The sequence below is a fragment of the Branchiostoma floridae genome, chromosome 16 (genome assembly GCF_000003815.2).
Source record: "Branchiostoma floridae strain S238N-H82 chromosome 16, Bfl_VNyyK, whole genome shotgun sequence".
Lineage (NCBI taxonomy): Eukaryota > Metazoa > Chordata > Leptocardii > Amphioxiformes > Branchiostomatidae > Branchiostoma > Branchiostoma floridae.
Genome location: NC_049994.1, coordinates 11,182,782 through 11,197,616, shown reverse-complemented (window position 1 = coordinate 11,197,616; position 14,835 = coordinate 11,182,782). Strand labels below are relative to the sequence as shown.

Genomic DNA, 14,835 nt, shown 5'->3' with positions numbered 1-14,835 from the left:
AAAAAACAAACAAACTAAATACCTGATGGATATTTTTCTGGCTCACACTGTCACAGTTTTATTCATCATCAGGTACCTTTTCATTAGCAAAAAAATAATTGTCAAAGCGCGCAAAGCCTGGATGCACAGCCTCAAATGTCTAACCAAGGAGGTTGAAAAAAGGAAACCTCCTTGGTCTAACTCGTTCATTAGTTTCACCTGATAGCCTTCTGAGAATATCTGATTCCTGTGGTAAACCCATTCTGTTATATGTTTGTGAAATTTGGGGTTCTGAGAAATTATGATACATCTCTGATCGAAATTACACACAACCAATTCTGCAAAAACATTTAGGCATTCATCCAAGTTGGAGTCTCTAGAAATAGTAGTAATTTAGCATGTAGGTCCGAATTAGGCAGATTTTCCACTAGACATAGATATTTCCGTTCGACTTGTAACATATTGGCTAATAAAAAGTATGTAATGTTTCACACAAATCGATTTTACTAAGCATCCATTTACAAGTAAACGCACTCTTGGAACAGCACAACTCTCTTGTAAATTGCTGGAGAAGTTCATTGTTGCAGCATGTTAAAGAAATACTTGATTATAGTGGATATTTTTATCTCTGGTACTCAGACAACTCACTCTGTGACCCTGTATATGTATGTTATCTGATAAGGAACAGAATTACAGATATGTATATCCAGACGTTTCTACATAATATAAGTATAGATATAGATTCCCCACACCCACAGACGAACAGAAAGCCACTTTTCTCTTGAAATCGGAGAACCCACAAATTGTAGAAAATGTGGGGCTTTCCGTCTCCCTCTGCTTCCAAAAAAGAAGTCAAACCCAACCAGTATAGAAATAGCCAACACTAGTATTATATTATAGTAGAATATTGTTTATAACTGTTTATTGTCACTTCTATATCTCCTATATTTACACCATGCACTTGCAATTAGCCCTCAAGCATGAACTTGCAAATAAACTTCTCTATTCATCAACCCAGATTAGACATAGGCTGAGTTCCTCACAATTCAGCCCCCTGGTTGCAAAGAGAGAGTAGTTGGCCCACCAAATAAATAATAATAAACTGGCACCAGCCACCCTGCTGGGAGGCCAGTGGCAATTTCGTTATCTAAGAAGGTTACAAGGACAATCCCTAAGTCTTGTGTGATTAAAACAAAATAATAAATATCGGACCCGGTGTAGTTCCTTGGGCAGACAAGGCTGTGCTTTTCTTTCAAAGATAACTTTTCTTCATATGAATCATTGAAATCAAGCAAATTGTATTGATTTAGCTAACTATATACAAAACAACCTTTTCCCGCCTTTAGCGGGGGACGGTTCAGTAATATTTCCCGAGGATCTTCTGTTCACCCCGTCGGTCTGTACCTGAGTTGCCAGGTAGTCTGAATTTGTCATACACGTGCTAATTACACAAGCTTGCCAGGTGTGAATTCTTTTTGAATAACAGCTTTTTGGTGCATTCTATTTAATTCAGTGATTTTCATGGTGTTAATTGTATGCGGTCTTCAATCGGGGTAAGCTCTGAAGACCGACGGTTTGACTTGATTGAGCCAGCGGGCTCAAGAATTTTCTTCGGGTTTCGGTGTCTAACCCTCGGGATAAGCAATTTTCAAAGTCAAATATCTCAAGAAATTTGTACGTTATGACCATAAAAAAGGAGCCTCATACTCCAGATAACATGATCTTTCCAATGGTATGTAAAACTTTCATGTATGTTCAGGAAGAAAAAAGTTGAAAAATGGGGATTTCAAGATGTCCGCGTTCAAATCCGGAAAACAACTTTCCTAGAATGGAGTGACTGGTGTTATAACTACAATGCATTCTCTAGCAAACAAAATATCATTTTGTTACATGTGGAAATTTGTAACTTTCATTCAATGCAAAAGCAATTTGCTCACTTCGAATTTTCAGTTGCTCTTGACCATCTGCAGGAGTGATGTGATTACCCTTTTTTTCAAGAAACATGAAACTTGGTAATATGTTTAGCCATATACAAATTGCTGTAAACTAGATCAATGTAAGTCAACAAACCACTTATAACATGTGGAATGGGTAAGAAGGTTCTAGAATATTTTCCCAAGCTCAAGATACATTTGTAGGTTTGATAGCAATAGCCCATCAGTATTCATCATTCAAAGATATTGGTCTTTGTGAATTTGCTGTGATTTTCTATAAACAAAACTAAGATTTTGCCAACAAATGCAAATTTCTTACAGAACTTGCCCTATTCCAATTAGATATGTTTTTGGATCCCCATAAAGAAATTTAAACTTAGGAATGTTATAGGTAAGTACTGTTATATTACTGCAAACACCACACAAGCATACTTCAAAATGATCTACTCTTCAAAATGATGTCCCTAATAAAATGATGTCCCTAATAAACGTACCGGGACGTTTATTTTTTTCCCAAGAAAATTCCACCCGGTACGTTCTTATTTGGGACGGTACGTTTATTATTTTTTTGAAAATTGGGGCTTACCCTTGGGAAACCATCAGTACTGAAAATGTACTGTGTAGTACTGAACACCTACTGTGCAGTACTGAAAAATCTACTGTATATCTACTAAATAGTAAATATCTAGTACTGTCATATCTACTAATTATTCACACTTTATGCAAATTTCCAGTACTGACGTAGTAGAAAATCAGTAAAAACTCAGTGGAAAATCAGTAAATAATCAGTAGATATTTATTAGGGAAACAGTAAATGACAACTAAATATCTACTGACACACAGTAGATGACTACTGAATATCTACTGACACACAGTAGATGACTACTGAATATCTACTGAGACACAGTAGATATCTACTGACACAACAGTAAATGACTTCTTGATATCCACTGACACACAGTAAATATCTACTGACACAACTACTAAATATCTACTGACACACAGTAGATATGTAGTAAAAACAAGATGACCTTCAAATATACATGGAGGACACAGAACGTGTGCAAGCACTCAGCACACAAGCAGAGTTTACAGAAAGTCACTATTAAACAGTAATTGCAACATGTAACTTCAGAAGAATCCTTTTAGAAGTTTTAACAAGCCTCTGAGGTAACAGTAATGTATAAACTTTGATAAGATCCTAATGTTCAAACATTCATGCTTGATACAATTTCAAATTGACTTTGACACAGGCTGGGGTGGGGGGTAGACACTCAGTCATTTGTCTCTTTCTGATACATGCTGTTGCATTTACTTTCACATTTAACTTAACATGCATTGGCATAATACCGGTAGTAAGACTTATACCGGTAGATTAAAAATACTGGAACTTAAAGAGATCTACACATGCAACAATAGTTATTTCTGAGCTGTGCACACTTCAGACATCTAGGTGTCCAATACACCATTTACAAAGCATCGATAACAATGCATTCGAAGACAACAAGGCCAAAAGTTTTCAGTATACTTTTTTTTAAATTTCGGGGTAGGCAGCTCGTCGTGGGACGAACACACTGTCACATTCATTGCCAAATTTATATAGATCATAATTACACATGCTCACGGCACAAGACGAACATGATTCAACAACAGTCTTGAATTTCTGTTGGTGACCTAGAACTCATGTAAAAGTGTGAAGAACCGTTGCATAATAGCCCGGATCTACGACTGAATGGGCAAAATTGAACGTACGCAGCCATTTTCCCGCCATTTTTATATCTACGCTAGCAGTGAAGTGTTACGTCATAGCGGTTGTGACGGACAGAAGTTAAATGAAAATTCTTGACAGTATACGTCCGTTTTCTCATGACATTTTGTATGCTCATGCAGGTTTATGTTTTATGCATTTACTGACAGAAAAGGAAGGAACATCAGAGGATGTATAAACGTACATAGCGGCAGTTAATTGTGCCGTGTTTCTTCCTACCGGTATTTTGTACCCCCTCCCAACCACGCGCCCGTTCGCCGTGTAATTCCGCGGCGTGTTACAATTACAATATTACGCTTTTAGCAGGACAAGAGTGGCAGAAAAGTTACACTGAAGAAGTGGCAAGGGTAACCTATAACAGCAACATGTAACTGGAGAAAATGATGCGTTGACAATTTGTCAAATCAGTATGGCTAGAGAAATCGTCGTAAACGTACCGGTATTATGATAATAGATGTTACCATTTTACTGAGTATTTTCTCTTTCAATGGTACATTGTTACAGTATATGAACAAAGAAGGTCATTCTGAGGGGAGGGGGGCAGAAGTGGACTCATTGTTACAGTATGAACAAAGAAGGTCATTCTGACTCTGAGGGGAGGGGGGTGGCAGAAGTGGACTCATTGTTACAGTATTAGATAAATGGACAAAGATACATGAATAAATTTGTCCAAACAATCATTATCAGAATGTCTGATTCAAATTGACACTGGCTGGGGAGGGGGGTATATTAAACTTTGAACTAACTTTAACCTTTTTGCTGAGGTTTTCCTTCCTTGTTAGTGTTTAGCTATAGTCCCCACAGCATCTCCTTTTCATTTTTAGCATAATCTTAACTTCAAAACTGTTTTGGGTGTTTTATAAACCCAGTTTACACATAGAGAGATAAGCAGACATCTTACCCTGGCTGACTCCATCTCCAAAATGGAGCCAAAATGCAACTGTCATTTGAAGTACAAATGGACCAATCACAGGTTGACAGTTTAAAGACTGTGATTGGTCGAAACATGTCAGTAGATGTCCAGTAGTAGAATAGTAGAAGTCAGTAGTGATCTGATTGGTCGATATCTCAGTAGATGGCCAGTAGTTGAACAGTAGATGTCAGTAGTGGTCTGATTGGTCAAACTATTCAGTAGATGGCAAGTAGTAGAACAGTAGAATTTTAGTACTGTTCGGACAGTAAAAGAACAGTAGATAGAGGTGTAGTACTTGTCAGTAGTGGTTCAGTAGGACAGTAGAGGCTGATTTACTGAAAATCTACTAACTTTCTACTGTTAGTAGTCGATCAGTACTTATCAGTAGATTTTCAGTACTGATGGTTTCCCAATTTGCTAACCAGGGACAACCGCATAATAAAAAGTTTTGGGTTTTCTGTCTATATGTCCGCGGTATTTTTGCTCAAAATTCACTATTTTTGGCCGAAGCGGCTCGGATTTCCCCTCCACTGTGACCCAAACATCCTAGCGATTATGTAAAATATCGGTCGATTTCGCTATGAATGTACAAAATAAATGTTATTATTGGGAAAATAAGCCTCCACACTGACGTTTTGAAGCACAGTTTTTTATATAAACAACTTTTACAGTCTCTATTTACATCGTAAATGAACACAATGATCACATAATTTTAGCATGTACAGGTACAGTATATTTCCGACCATGTGGTTCCATGCGCTATCGGCAGCGTCAACGGGGCGGACGAATAATTCCTTCACATAAGAAACAACAATTAGAACCTTCTTTCCCTTGTAATGTGAGTTTTGGGGCCGCAAATTCTTCAAAAACAGCAGAAATCCGTCCGTAAAAACAGCTTTAAACTTGAAGAAAAAGACCGAAACTGGTCCAACATGGCTGCCAGGAATAACACGCACTGACAGTAAAGCTAGCACCCTGTTGGGAGCCAGATTCGAATCACTAAAATGAGGCCGTAAACGGGTGAAAATGATTTTATTTCGGTGTAATGATGGGCACAAAATGTCATATATATTTTCAGGATGTTGAATTTCAGAAATAATCATAAAATTTTCTAATTTTAGCGGTTTCTAGTGTCAAAATATAATCTGTAACATATTTAGTATTTGTGGCCTGAATGCTGGGCTACTTCACAGACGAGCTCTCACAAAAACTTTGTGAACAGTTTGTGTCCATTTTGGGAGTGTTGATGTGTGTTTTAATTGGTGGCTATGTCTAAAACATATATGGTTGAGTACTTGGAGCTATATTTATAATGATTTTATTGATATGCCAGTAATTTTAAGTAATGTACAAAAATATTTATTGATTACTTGCTTCAAGTTCTGAGTAGAAAATTCATGTATCATGTAAATTTTCACTTGTTGAATTTGAAAGCACTGTTGGCCCCCGGTTAGGAGTCTGTATACCTTTCATTAGAAAATGGAGAAAATATTATAATTTGAACAAAATATCTATAGTTATTCAATATTCATTATTCATACAGCTATATTTAACTGATTTGGTGATCATGCAGGTATAAGTAAATAAAAATAACCTACCTGCTTATTATCTTCTTTCCCTTGAACAGAAGTAGCATGGACACAGTCTACATGTCAATTTGGTCATTTTCCGGGGGGTATGTTTATTCCGGGGGGTATGTTTATTAGATTTTGAAGATTTGTCAGGGGGTATGTTTATTCCGGAAGGTATGTTTATTAGGGACATGAGAGTACCTAGACTTTGGTATTGTGAAAAGCTGCTTTATTGGTTTTGTAGCATCTGTTGTTAAAGCTACCTTGAAGTAATCTCCAGAGTAATTTCCAAGTTCATTAATTATATGATCAAAGTAATCAAAGTGAACATCACTTTCCTTAGTGTCAAAAGTAGAAAAAAGATTTCAATATGCACGGCCTATATCAGATAGCACATGATGTGCCTTGGGGAACCTGTAGGCAATTGAAGTTTGATTAAAGAAACGGCAAGGCTTTGTACATGTCCGTCTATCACCTCAATGGGGCTAATGTAGCACAGAGATAACTCTCTATGGGTTTTACCTCAAGTAATTATGATATGATAGTATAGAGTAGCAATAGAGTGATTCATAAGCAAAGATATCACTTTAGATAGATATGAGACACTTTCATAATAGTTAATAGCTGTTTCTTTCTAGTACCACAATATTGACTACATATCACATTATAATTTCAATATTGGATACATGATAACGTGTTGTTGAGAATCCATATTACATTTATAAGAATGACATTTTCCCAACTTGTTTCATACCTAAAACCAAGAGTGGGATTGTATTACATATTACATGGTTTAATGCTGGTTAATTGTAATAGTATTGCTCAAAACGCTATGTAGTGTGATTTTTTAAACGTAACAGAGATAGTTATTACTGTATATATATATATGAAGCATTTTCCATCTTGTCATCTAGAGATAATCTTGTCTTTATAGTTCTAAACTTTTGTAATCACAGCCTGTAGCAAATAGTTACTGTGAAGCGCTGGTGAGTTGAAGGGATGTGGTGCTGTCTATGGTGCTGAAAAGTTGACTATTCTACATACAACATGATGATGGTGGATGGCATCCTCCTCTAAATGTTCATGGAGATAGATACACATTTTACAACCTTCCAACTTACTTGATAACATACTACACCCTTTCATGTACCTTCACTGGTTGAATAAAACTGTCTTTTATTTGACAACTGGTCACTTTGCATTGACAGGTTGCCATACAAGATATGCAGAACATTCTTTATAATTTACTCACATGAGGGTTACCTATTAGTTACATTGGAATATCACACGTTGTCAAATGTATTTACAAAGCATTTGATTGTCTTGAATTAAGAACGGTATACCCATGAATGTCTGATATTGATATATTACAAATGAACCAAATCTATTTCATTTTTTTTGTCAAAAAGATTAAACAGCAAAGTTTTGAAAACAAAAACTATAAAAAGATTGTAGTGAATCCTGAAGATTTTCAAAATAAATTTTCATTTCTTTTACTTGTTTGTCATTAACAATGTAGGGAGGAAAGTTCCTCAAAAAGGACCTGTTCAAAGCAAAGTGACCAGGACTGTTGTCTTCTTCTCTTCTTGTATTTTTTACTATCATGCTGTCAGTGCCTGGAAAACCTGACGTCCTTGAAAAACAAGGACGGAAGGAAAGCATGGAGGGAGCTGAAACTCTGGATATTGCTGCTACAGATGCTCTACACTCCTCTACTAAAGGTTTCCTTTCCTTATGTAGCATACAGCCACCACAGTCTGCTTGCCCTGTAGAGCTTTGCTGTCATTTCTATCTTCACATAAGGACACAGCAGGATCCTATTTTAGCTTGAGTAGCTCACAGAGATATCTTGTACCTTATTGAGACCTCAGTAGATGACTTGAAATTAGGATACTTAGGATTTAGAACATAGTACTTCACATATAAAAAGGATACTTAGAATACATACTTCACCACTGCTTTGCTGCTAATTACTGCAATTATGCATTACTATATACTACTAGTGGCACTATTTTTAGGATAAGCGTGGCTGTCTTATGTAGATTCCTCTGAAATATTGCATTTTAGTACCTCTATCTATTGAAGATATTCGTTTTTCATAGGTGAATTTTCTTAGAGTAACTACTGAGATGGTTTCTGATTGAGGGTATACAACATTGGAAATCTGTCTATTACTGTTAGCAGGTAGTGTCAGTGAAAAAGAGGTGAATGCAAACATTGGTGCCATGAAGAGTGAGACAGACGGACAGGGGAATCAGAAAGGGGAGGAGAAAACGGACAATGTCTGTGTCAAATCTGCTGCTACAGTGGACAACGTTGGTCTGTGTTCATCTAAGTCAGCTTTGCAGGGGCAGGAAGAATCGCATCCATCGACACCGAATGCCAAACGTGTTCACCAAGGTGATACCCACACCGAGGTTCAAGCCAGTGATGCAAAGGATATGAATGAAAATGACGATACAGCTGTTTCCACTTTTAAAGATCCTATTTCTGAAAGCGTGATTGTTGCTACTCAAAAAAGTACAGATGTACCTGATGAACAAAAAGTTTCCCCTTCAAACCGTTTTTCAGGTGAAGGTCAAAGCCATGTAGATAATGCAAAAGATTTGAAGCCTAGCGTTACAACCAGTGTTGCCAATATCACCGATGATGAAAAAGTCAGCTTGTCTGCACCCAAGACGGTCGTTACAAATGTTGCTGACTCCGACAAAATTGAACCAGAGAAAGTGCCTACGCAAGACAGCAAGGATGCTGATAATCCTACTCAGCCAGGGAGCAAGGAAGAGCACGGGGAGAAGGGAGACAAGGAAACTGCACCATTGGAGAAAATGGAAAGCAGCAAAGACAAATCACTTGAAACAGATGACAAGGCAGTGCCAAGCTCAGAAAGTCAGAGCCTTAATAAATCTGAAGAAACACATGGGAAACAGGAAGGGTCAAAAGCTAGTGAGATTCCCTGTGGAGAGACAAAGGTCAGTCCCGATCAGCCTAAAATAGCAGCAGGTGAATCAAAGGTTGATGGAAGTAATAAATCATCAGTAGACAATGACAAATCTGATCTTGGGAAATCACAAGAAGTGAAAACAAAAGATGTTTCAGTAAAAGAATCATTACCAGCTGGACTGGAAGACAACCCACACAAGGGAAAGCAAGAAATTTCCGAAGAAAAAACAGAAATAGTCTCAGCTACCAAGACTGAGGCTACATGTAAGAGCCATGAACCAACACCAGGCAAGGAAAGCCAGGTGCAGTTGCCAACTTGCAGACGAGAAGTTCATTATGCAGTTCTTGAAGCTGAACAAGGCAAAGAAACAAAGCCCAAAGCTGAAGAGAAAGGGGAGGGAGTGATTGAACAGCTGTCTGGAACACAGCCAGTGTCAGGAAAGGTGGCGCCGACAGAAACAGTCAAAGTAGCAGCAGGAGCAATTGTTGAAATGAATGTAGAGTCAAAGCCTGCTGTTTCAGATAGGCCTGAAGTACCATTAGAACCAGCTATAAAGGATGAAGCTAAACAATCACCAGAACCTGCTGTCAAGAATGGAGCTAACCAATCACCAGAGCAGGCTATCAGAGATGAAACAAAACAGGCACCAGAGCTGGCTGTTAAAGATGAAGCTAAACAATTACCAGACATTTCTATAAAAGAACCAATCGCTAAAGATGAATCTAAGAAATCATCAGAAGGACCTAACCAATCACCAGAACTGACTCTTAAAGATGAAGCTAAACAATTTACAGAAGTTGCTGTAAAAGATAGAGCACAAGTATTATCAGAACTAACTGGTAAGGATAAAGGTACGGAAAGTCCAGAACCAACTGTTAAAGATGAAGCTAAACAATTGTCAGAAGCAGCTGTTAAAGATGAAGCTAAAGAACCTCTAGTACCCTCTATCAACGATGAGCCTAGAGCACAATCAGAAGTAGCTGTCAAAGATGATTTTAAGGACCCTTCAGGACCAGATGATAAAAAGATAGCTGAACAATCAACAAAAGCAGTCAACAAAGATGAAGCTGAAAAACCAGCTATCAAAAATGAGCCTAACATGCCAACAGAAACAACTTGTCAACATGACCCAAAGGAACCATCAGAACAAGCTGGTAGAGATGAAATGAAAGAATCATTAGCAACAGTTGGCAAAGACAAAGGTAATGTAGCACCCCCAGAACCAACTGATGAAGGAAAACAACCCTCAGAAAAGGGTAATAACGATGTAGGAAAAGTGCCATCAGAACCAGCTAAAAATGATGAAGTGAAAGAACCTTTGAAAGCAACTGTTGAAGGTGAAGCTGCCAAACATAAACCTTTAGAAGCAGCTGTTAAGTGTGAGTCTAAAGTGCCACCTGAAGATAAGGAAACATCAGAACCACCTGCTAAAGGTGTAGATAAGGCACCATCAGTGTCAGCTGCTAAAGGTCAAGATAAGACACCATCAGAACCAGCTGGTAAAGATGTAGATAAGACACCATCAGAGGCAGCTGGTAAAGATGTAGATACAACACCATCAGAGGCAGCTGCTAAAGGTGAAGACAAGGCACCGTCAGAACCAGCTGCTAAAGGAGAAAATACGGCACTATCAGAACCAGCTGCTAAAGGAGAGAATAAGACACCATCAGAACCATCTGCTAAGGATGTAGATAAGATACCATCAGAGTCAGCTGCTAAAGGAGAGAATAAGACACCATCAGAACCATCTGCTAAGGGTGTAGATAAGGCACCATCAGAGTCAGCTGCTAAATGTGAAGATAAGACACCATCAGAGGCAGCTGGTAAAGATGTAGATAAGACACCATCAGAACCAGCTGGTAAATATGTAGATAAGACACCAGAACCAGTGGCTAAAGTTGTAGATAAGATTTCAGAACCAGCGGCTAAAGGTGTAGATAAGGCACCATCAGAACCAGAGGCTAAAGAAGCAGATAAGACACCAAAACCAGTGGCTAAAGGTGAAGGTAAGACACCATCAGAACCATCTGCTAAAGGTGTAGATATGACACTATCGGAACCAGCTGGTAAAGTTGTAGATAAGACACCATCAGAACCAGCGGCTAAAGGTGAGGATAAGACACCATCAGAGTCAGCTGCTAAAGGTGAAGATAAGACACCATCAGAACCAGCTGGTAAAGATGTAGATAAGACAACAGAACCAGTGGCTAAAGATGTAGACAAGACATCATCAGAATCAGCTGCTAAAGATGTGGATAAGACACCATCAGAACCAACTGCTAAAGGTGTGGAAAAGACACCATCAGAACCAGCTGGTAAAGATGTAGATAAGACACCAGAACCAGTGGCTAAAGATGTAGATAAGACACCAGAACCAGTGGCTAAAGATGTAGATAAGACACCATCAGAACCAGGAACTAAGGGTGTAGATAAGACACCATCAGAACCAGCTGGTAAAGATGTAGATAAGGTGCCATCAGAGCCAGCTGGTAGAGATGAAGCATCCAAGACAGCTGCAGTTTCAAAAGAACCATCTGCTAAGGATGAGGCTAAGGAACCTGTAGAAGCAGCTGTAAAAGATGAAGCTAAGACAGAACCAACTGATGCAAAGGTAACATCAGAACCAGCTAGTAAAGATGAAAGTAAACATCTGTCAGAAGCAGCTACCAAAGAGGAAAGTAAAGAACCAGCTATTTCAGGTGAAACTAAAGCACCAGCAGTAGTAGCTAAAGAGGGAACAAAAGAATCATCAGAATCAGTGGTTAAGATTGAGGCTGCAGTAACATCCGAGCCAGCTAAAGAACTGTCTCATCCAGATAAAACAGAAAAATCTTCAGCTCCCGATGCTAAAGATAAAGAGCCTTCACAAGAAGTTGTCAAAGATGCAGCTAAAGTGCCACTAGAAACAGTTGCTAAAGATGCAGCTAAAGTACCACCAGAAACAGTTGCTAAAGATCAGACTAAAGTAACACCTGAAACCATTGCTAAAGATGAGGCTAAAGCACCACCTGAAGCAGTTGCTAAAGATCAGCCTAAAGTAACACATGAAACAGTTGCTAAAGATGCAGCCACAGCAGCAGAAACAGTCGATAAAGATAAAGATAAAGCACCACCAGAAACAGTTGCTAAAGAGGAAGCTAAAGAAACACCTGAAACAGTTGCTAAAGATGAGGCTAAAGCACCACCTGAAACAGTTGCTAAAGGTGAAGCTAAAGAACCACCTGAAACAGTTGCTAAAGATGAAGCTAAAGTGTCACCAGAAGTAGTTGCTAAAGATGAGACTAAACCAAAAGTACAGCAAGCTGGTAAAGATGAGACTCAATTGCCACCTGAACCTGTTGTTAAAGATGGATCTAAAGCACCACTAGATACAGTCGTTAAAGACGAAGCTAAAGCACCACCAGAAACAGTTGCCAAAGTTGAACCTAAAGTCCCATCAGAGCCAGATGTAAAAGTTGAAGCTCAGCTACCACATAAACCAGAGAACCCAAAAGTTAAAGATGAAGCTAAACAGCCACCTGTACCCACTATGGAAGAGCTACCTCAGAAAGCATCAGATGATGTTGAGGTTGCAAAGCGTGTTACAGATTCAGCTGCACAAGAAAAAGCAGATCCGTCCCAGGGGGTCAGTAATCTACCAGGTGATGCTAAGCAGCCTGCACAATCAAAGGACGAGCCTAATCCTGTGACAGAATCAAAGGATACCAGATCCAAAGACCAGGCAGGTCCTGAGGTAGATAAGGGATTATCTAAGCCACCTGGTGATCCCATTAAAGAGGATCTGGAACCTGTACAAAAGGATAAAGTAGAAGAAAAGAAGACTGCTGATGACAAGGGTGACTCAGATGAAAAACAAATCCAGGATAAGAAAGAAGCAAAAGACAATGCAGTGTCAGAAACATCAAACAAGAAAGAGGTGGGTGAACCAAAGATAGAGAAAACTGATGATGTTAAGTCAGGTGAAGGCAATAAGAAGGAACTAGCTGAAAGTGTAGATGAGGCAGACCAGAGCAAGGACAAAGATAAGGACCTAACTTCAGAGGTTGCTGATAAAGAAACTGTACCACAAGAGTCTGCAAAAGATCAGAAAGAGTCAGAAAACTTGTCTGAGCCTGAGATGCTGAAAGAACTGGCTGCAACTGAATACAAGAAGGACCACCCTGACCCAAAGATGGAGAAAGAAGATTTGCCTAAGAAGGCTGAAGATGCTGTCTCAGATGTTGGCAAGGCTAAGGAGACATCAAAGCCTGCAAAAGAAACAGATACCACTGGAAAGAAAGAGGAGGTGCAGAAAGATGAGACAAGTGCTACAGAATCTCACGAGAAAAGTATGAAGAAGGATGATGAGCCAGACGCAACAAAAGCTGAGCCGAAGAAGGATGGCAGCAATGAGAAAGTAATCCCCGATGAGCAACAAAGGGCCAAAGAAGAGAAGGAAACAGACATCAAGGAAACTGGCAAGAAGGAAGAGACGGACATCAAAGGCACATCTGACAAAGATAAAATCACTCCAGATGCATCAAAATCCGCAGAGGCCATTACAGGGATAAGCCATAAAACTCCTGAAGAACCTCCATCTCTGGAAGTGAGAACGGGCATGCCAACATCAGAGACACTTACCGAGGAAGAAGAACGTAAAGAAAAGGCTGTGGAGGTAGATAAGAAACAAGAGGAAGTGACAAAGCCATCTGTATCTGACGTGGACAATGCTGGAGCAGCAGCACAGGTGGTTAATGGAGAGGTGGCGCATCCAGCCCCGAGTAAAAAGGTGGAAGAGGTGGTAATGGAAGAAGTTGTGAAGGCAGCCAAACCAGAAAAGGAAGACCTTCCTGATGCAAGAAAGCTGTCTAATGGGCCAGTGGAGTGCCATACAGCAGATGATGAAACAGGTTACCACACCTTTCATCCCATTCTTGTGCCAAAGTACATTTACTGTGCCATATTATTAGTGCCATCCACCACCGCTGGCCCCTGCTTGACATGCGTCAATGTACTACCCAAGTGAGCAAGCTTAGCTAAGTCCCAACATACGTTTGTACTGCTTCTATGTCAAAACAAAACATAGCCATTTTGCACAAAGGCTGTCATTTAACTGTGTCTGATAGTTGCATCAAACACCAATACCAAACTCCATAACTGGTCAAATACAGAACCATTGTACTGACCAATATTTAGGAAGACATTATTTGCCTTTTGTAGCTTCTTGCAAGCAGCTCCACTAGTTACTGCCTTATTAGTTGGTGTATGTGTGTGCTCTTGTATATGTACATAGCTCATGATCATGTGCTTTCCAGCTCACTGCAACTCTTTCCTCCATACTTGTTGTATTTACTTTCTTTAATGACCATTTTGAAGATTTACAGATTCTTTATGTGTATAGATAACAGAGAGAAGGACTACAGGGCTCTGAGGGCTTCTCTTTGTACCAAAATACTTGTGCAAAAATATTTCTTACGCCACAGTTTTATTTCAGATGGCCTGCCTGTTGTTGAATGTCATTAGTAGTATCCCCTGTCCCAGACCTGCAGCTATATGATATCCACTTTTCTCAACCCTGCTTTTGTTAGTTGTTGCTTTTGTGAACCAGTACTGTGCTTCAATGTTTGTTCCCCACTCATGATAGTTGTACATTAAACATACTGTAAGTGTTACTAGTTGTATTTTTCAGACATAACCAATGCACCTGTCTTATTTATACAGAAAAGTCATCAGTTTTGCTAATCCTT

At 39.1% G+C, this 14,835-nt stretch overlaps 1 protein-coding gene across 34 annotated transcripts in view; it reads left to right on the top strand.

Moving 5' to 3' along the window:
* LOC118403268 (microtubule-associated protein 2-like) overlaps positions 1–14,835 on the top strand; it is a 93,619-nt gene that overhangs the window by 41,223 nt on the left and 37,561 nt on the right. For 33 of the 34 annotated variants that reach the window (XR_004829631.1, XM_035801913.1, XM_035801912.1 and 30 more), the window contains exons 3-4: positions 7,779–7,886; positions 8,347–13,998. Coding sequence is in view for 33 of the 34 variants with exons in the window: in XM_035801913.1 (XP_035657806.1) it covers positions 7,779–7,886; positions 8,347–13,998 (5,760 nt within the window). In the remaining variant the exon portion in view is untranslated. The remainder of the gene's footprint in view (positions 1–7,778; positions 7,887–8,346; positions 13,999–14,835) is intronic. The other variant, XM_035801880.1, reaches the window with a different exon arrangement.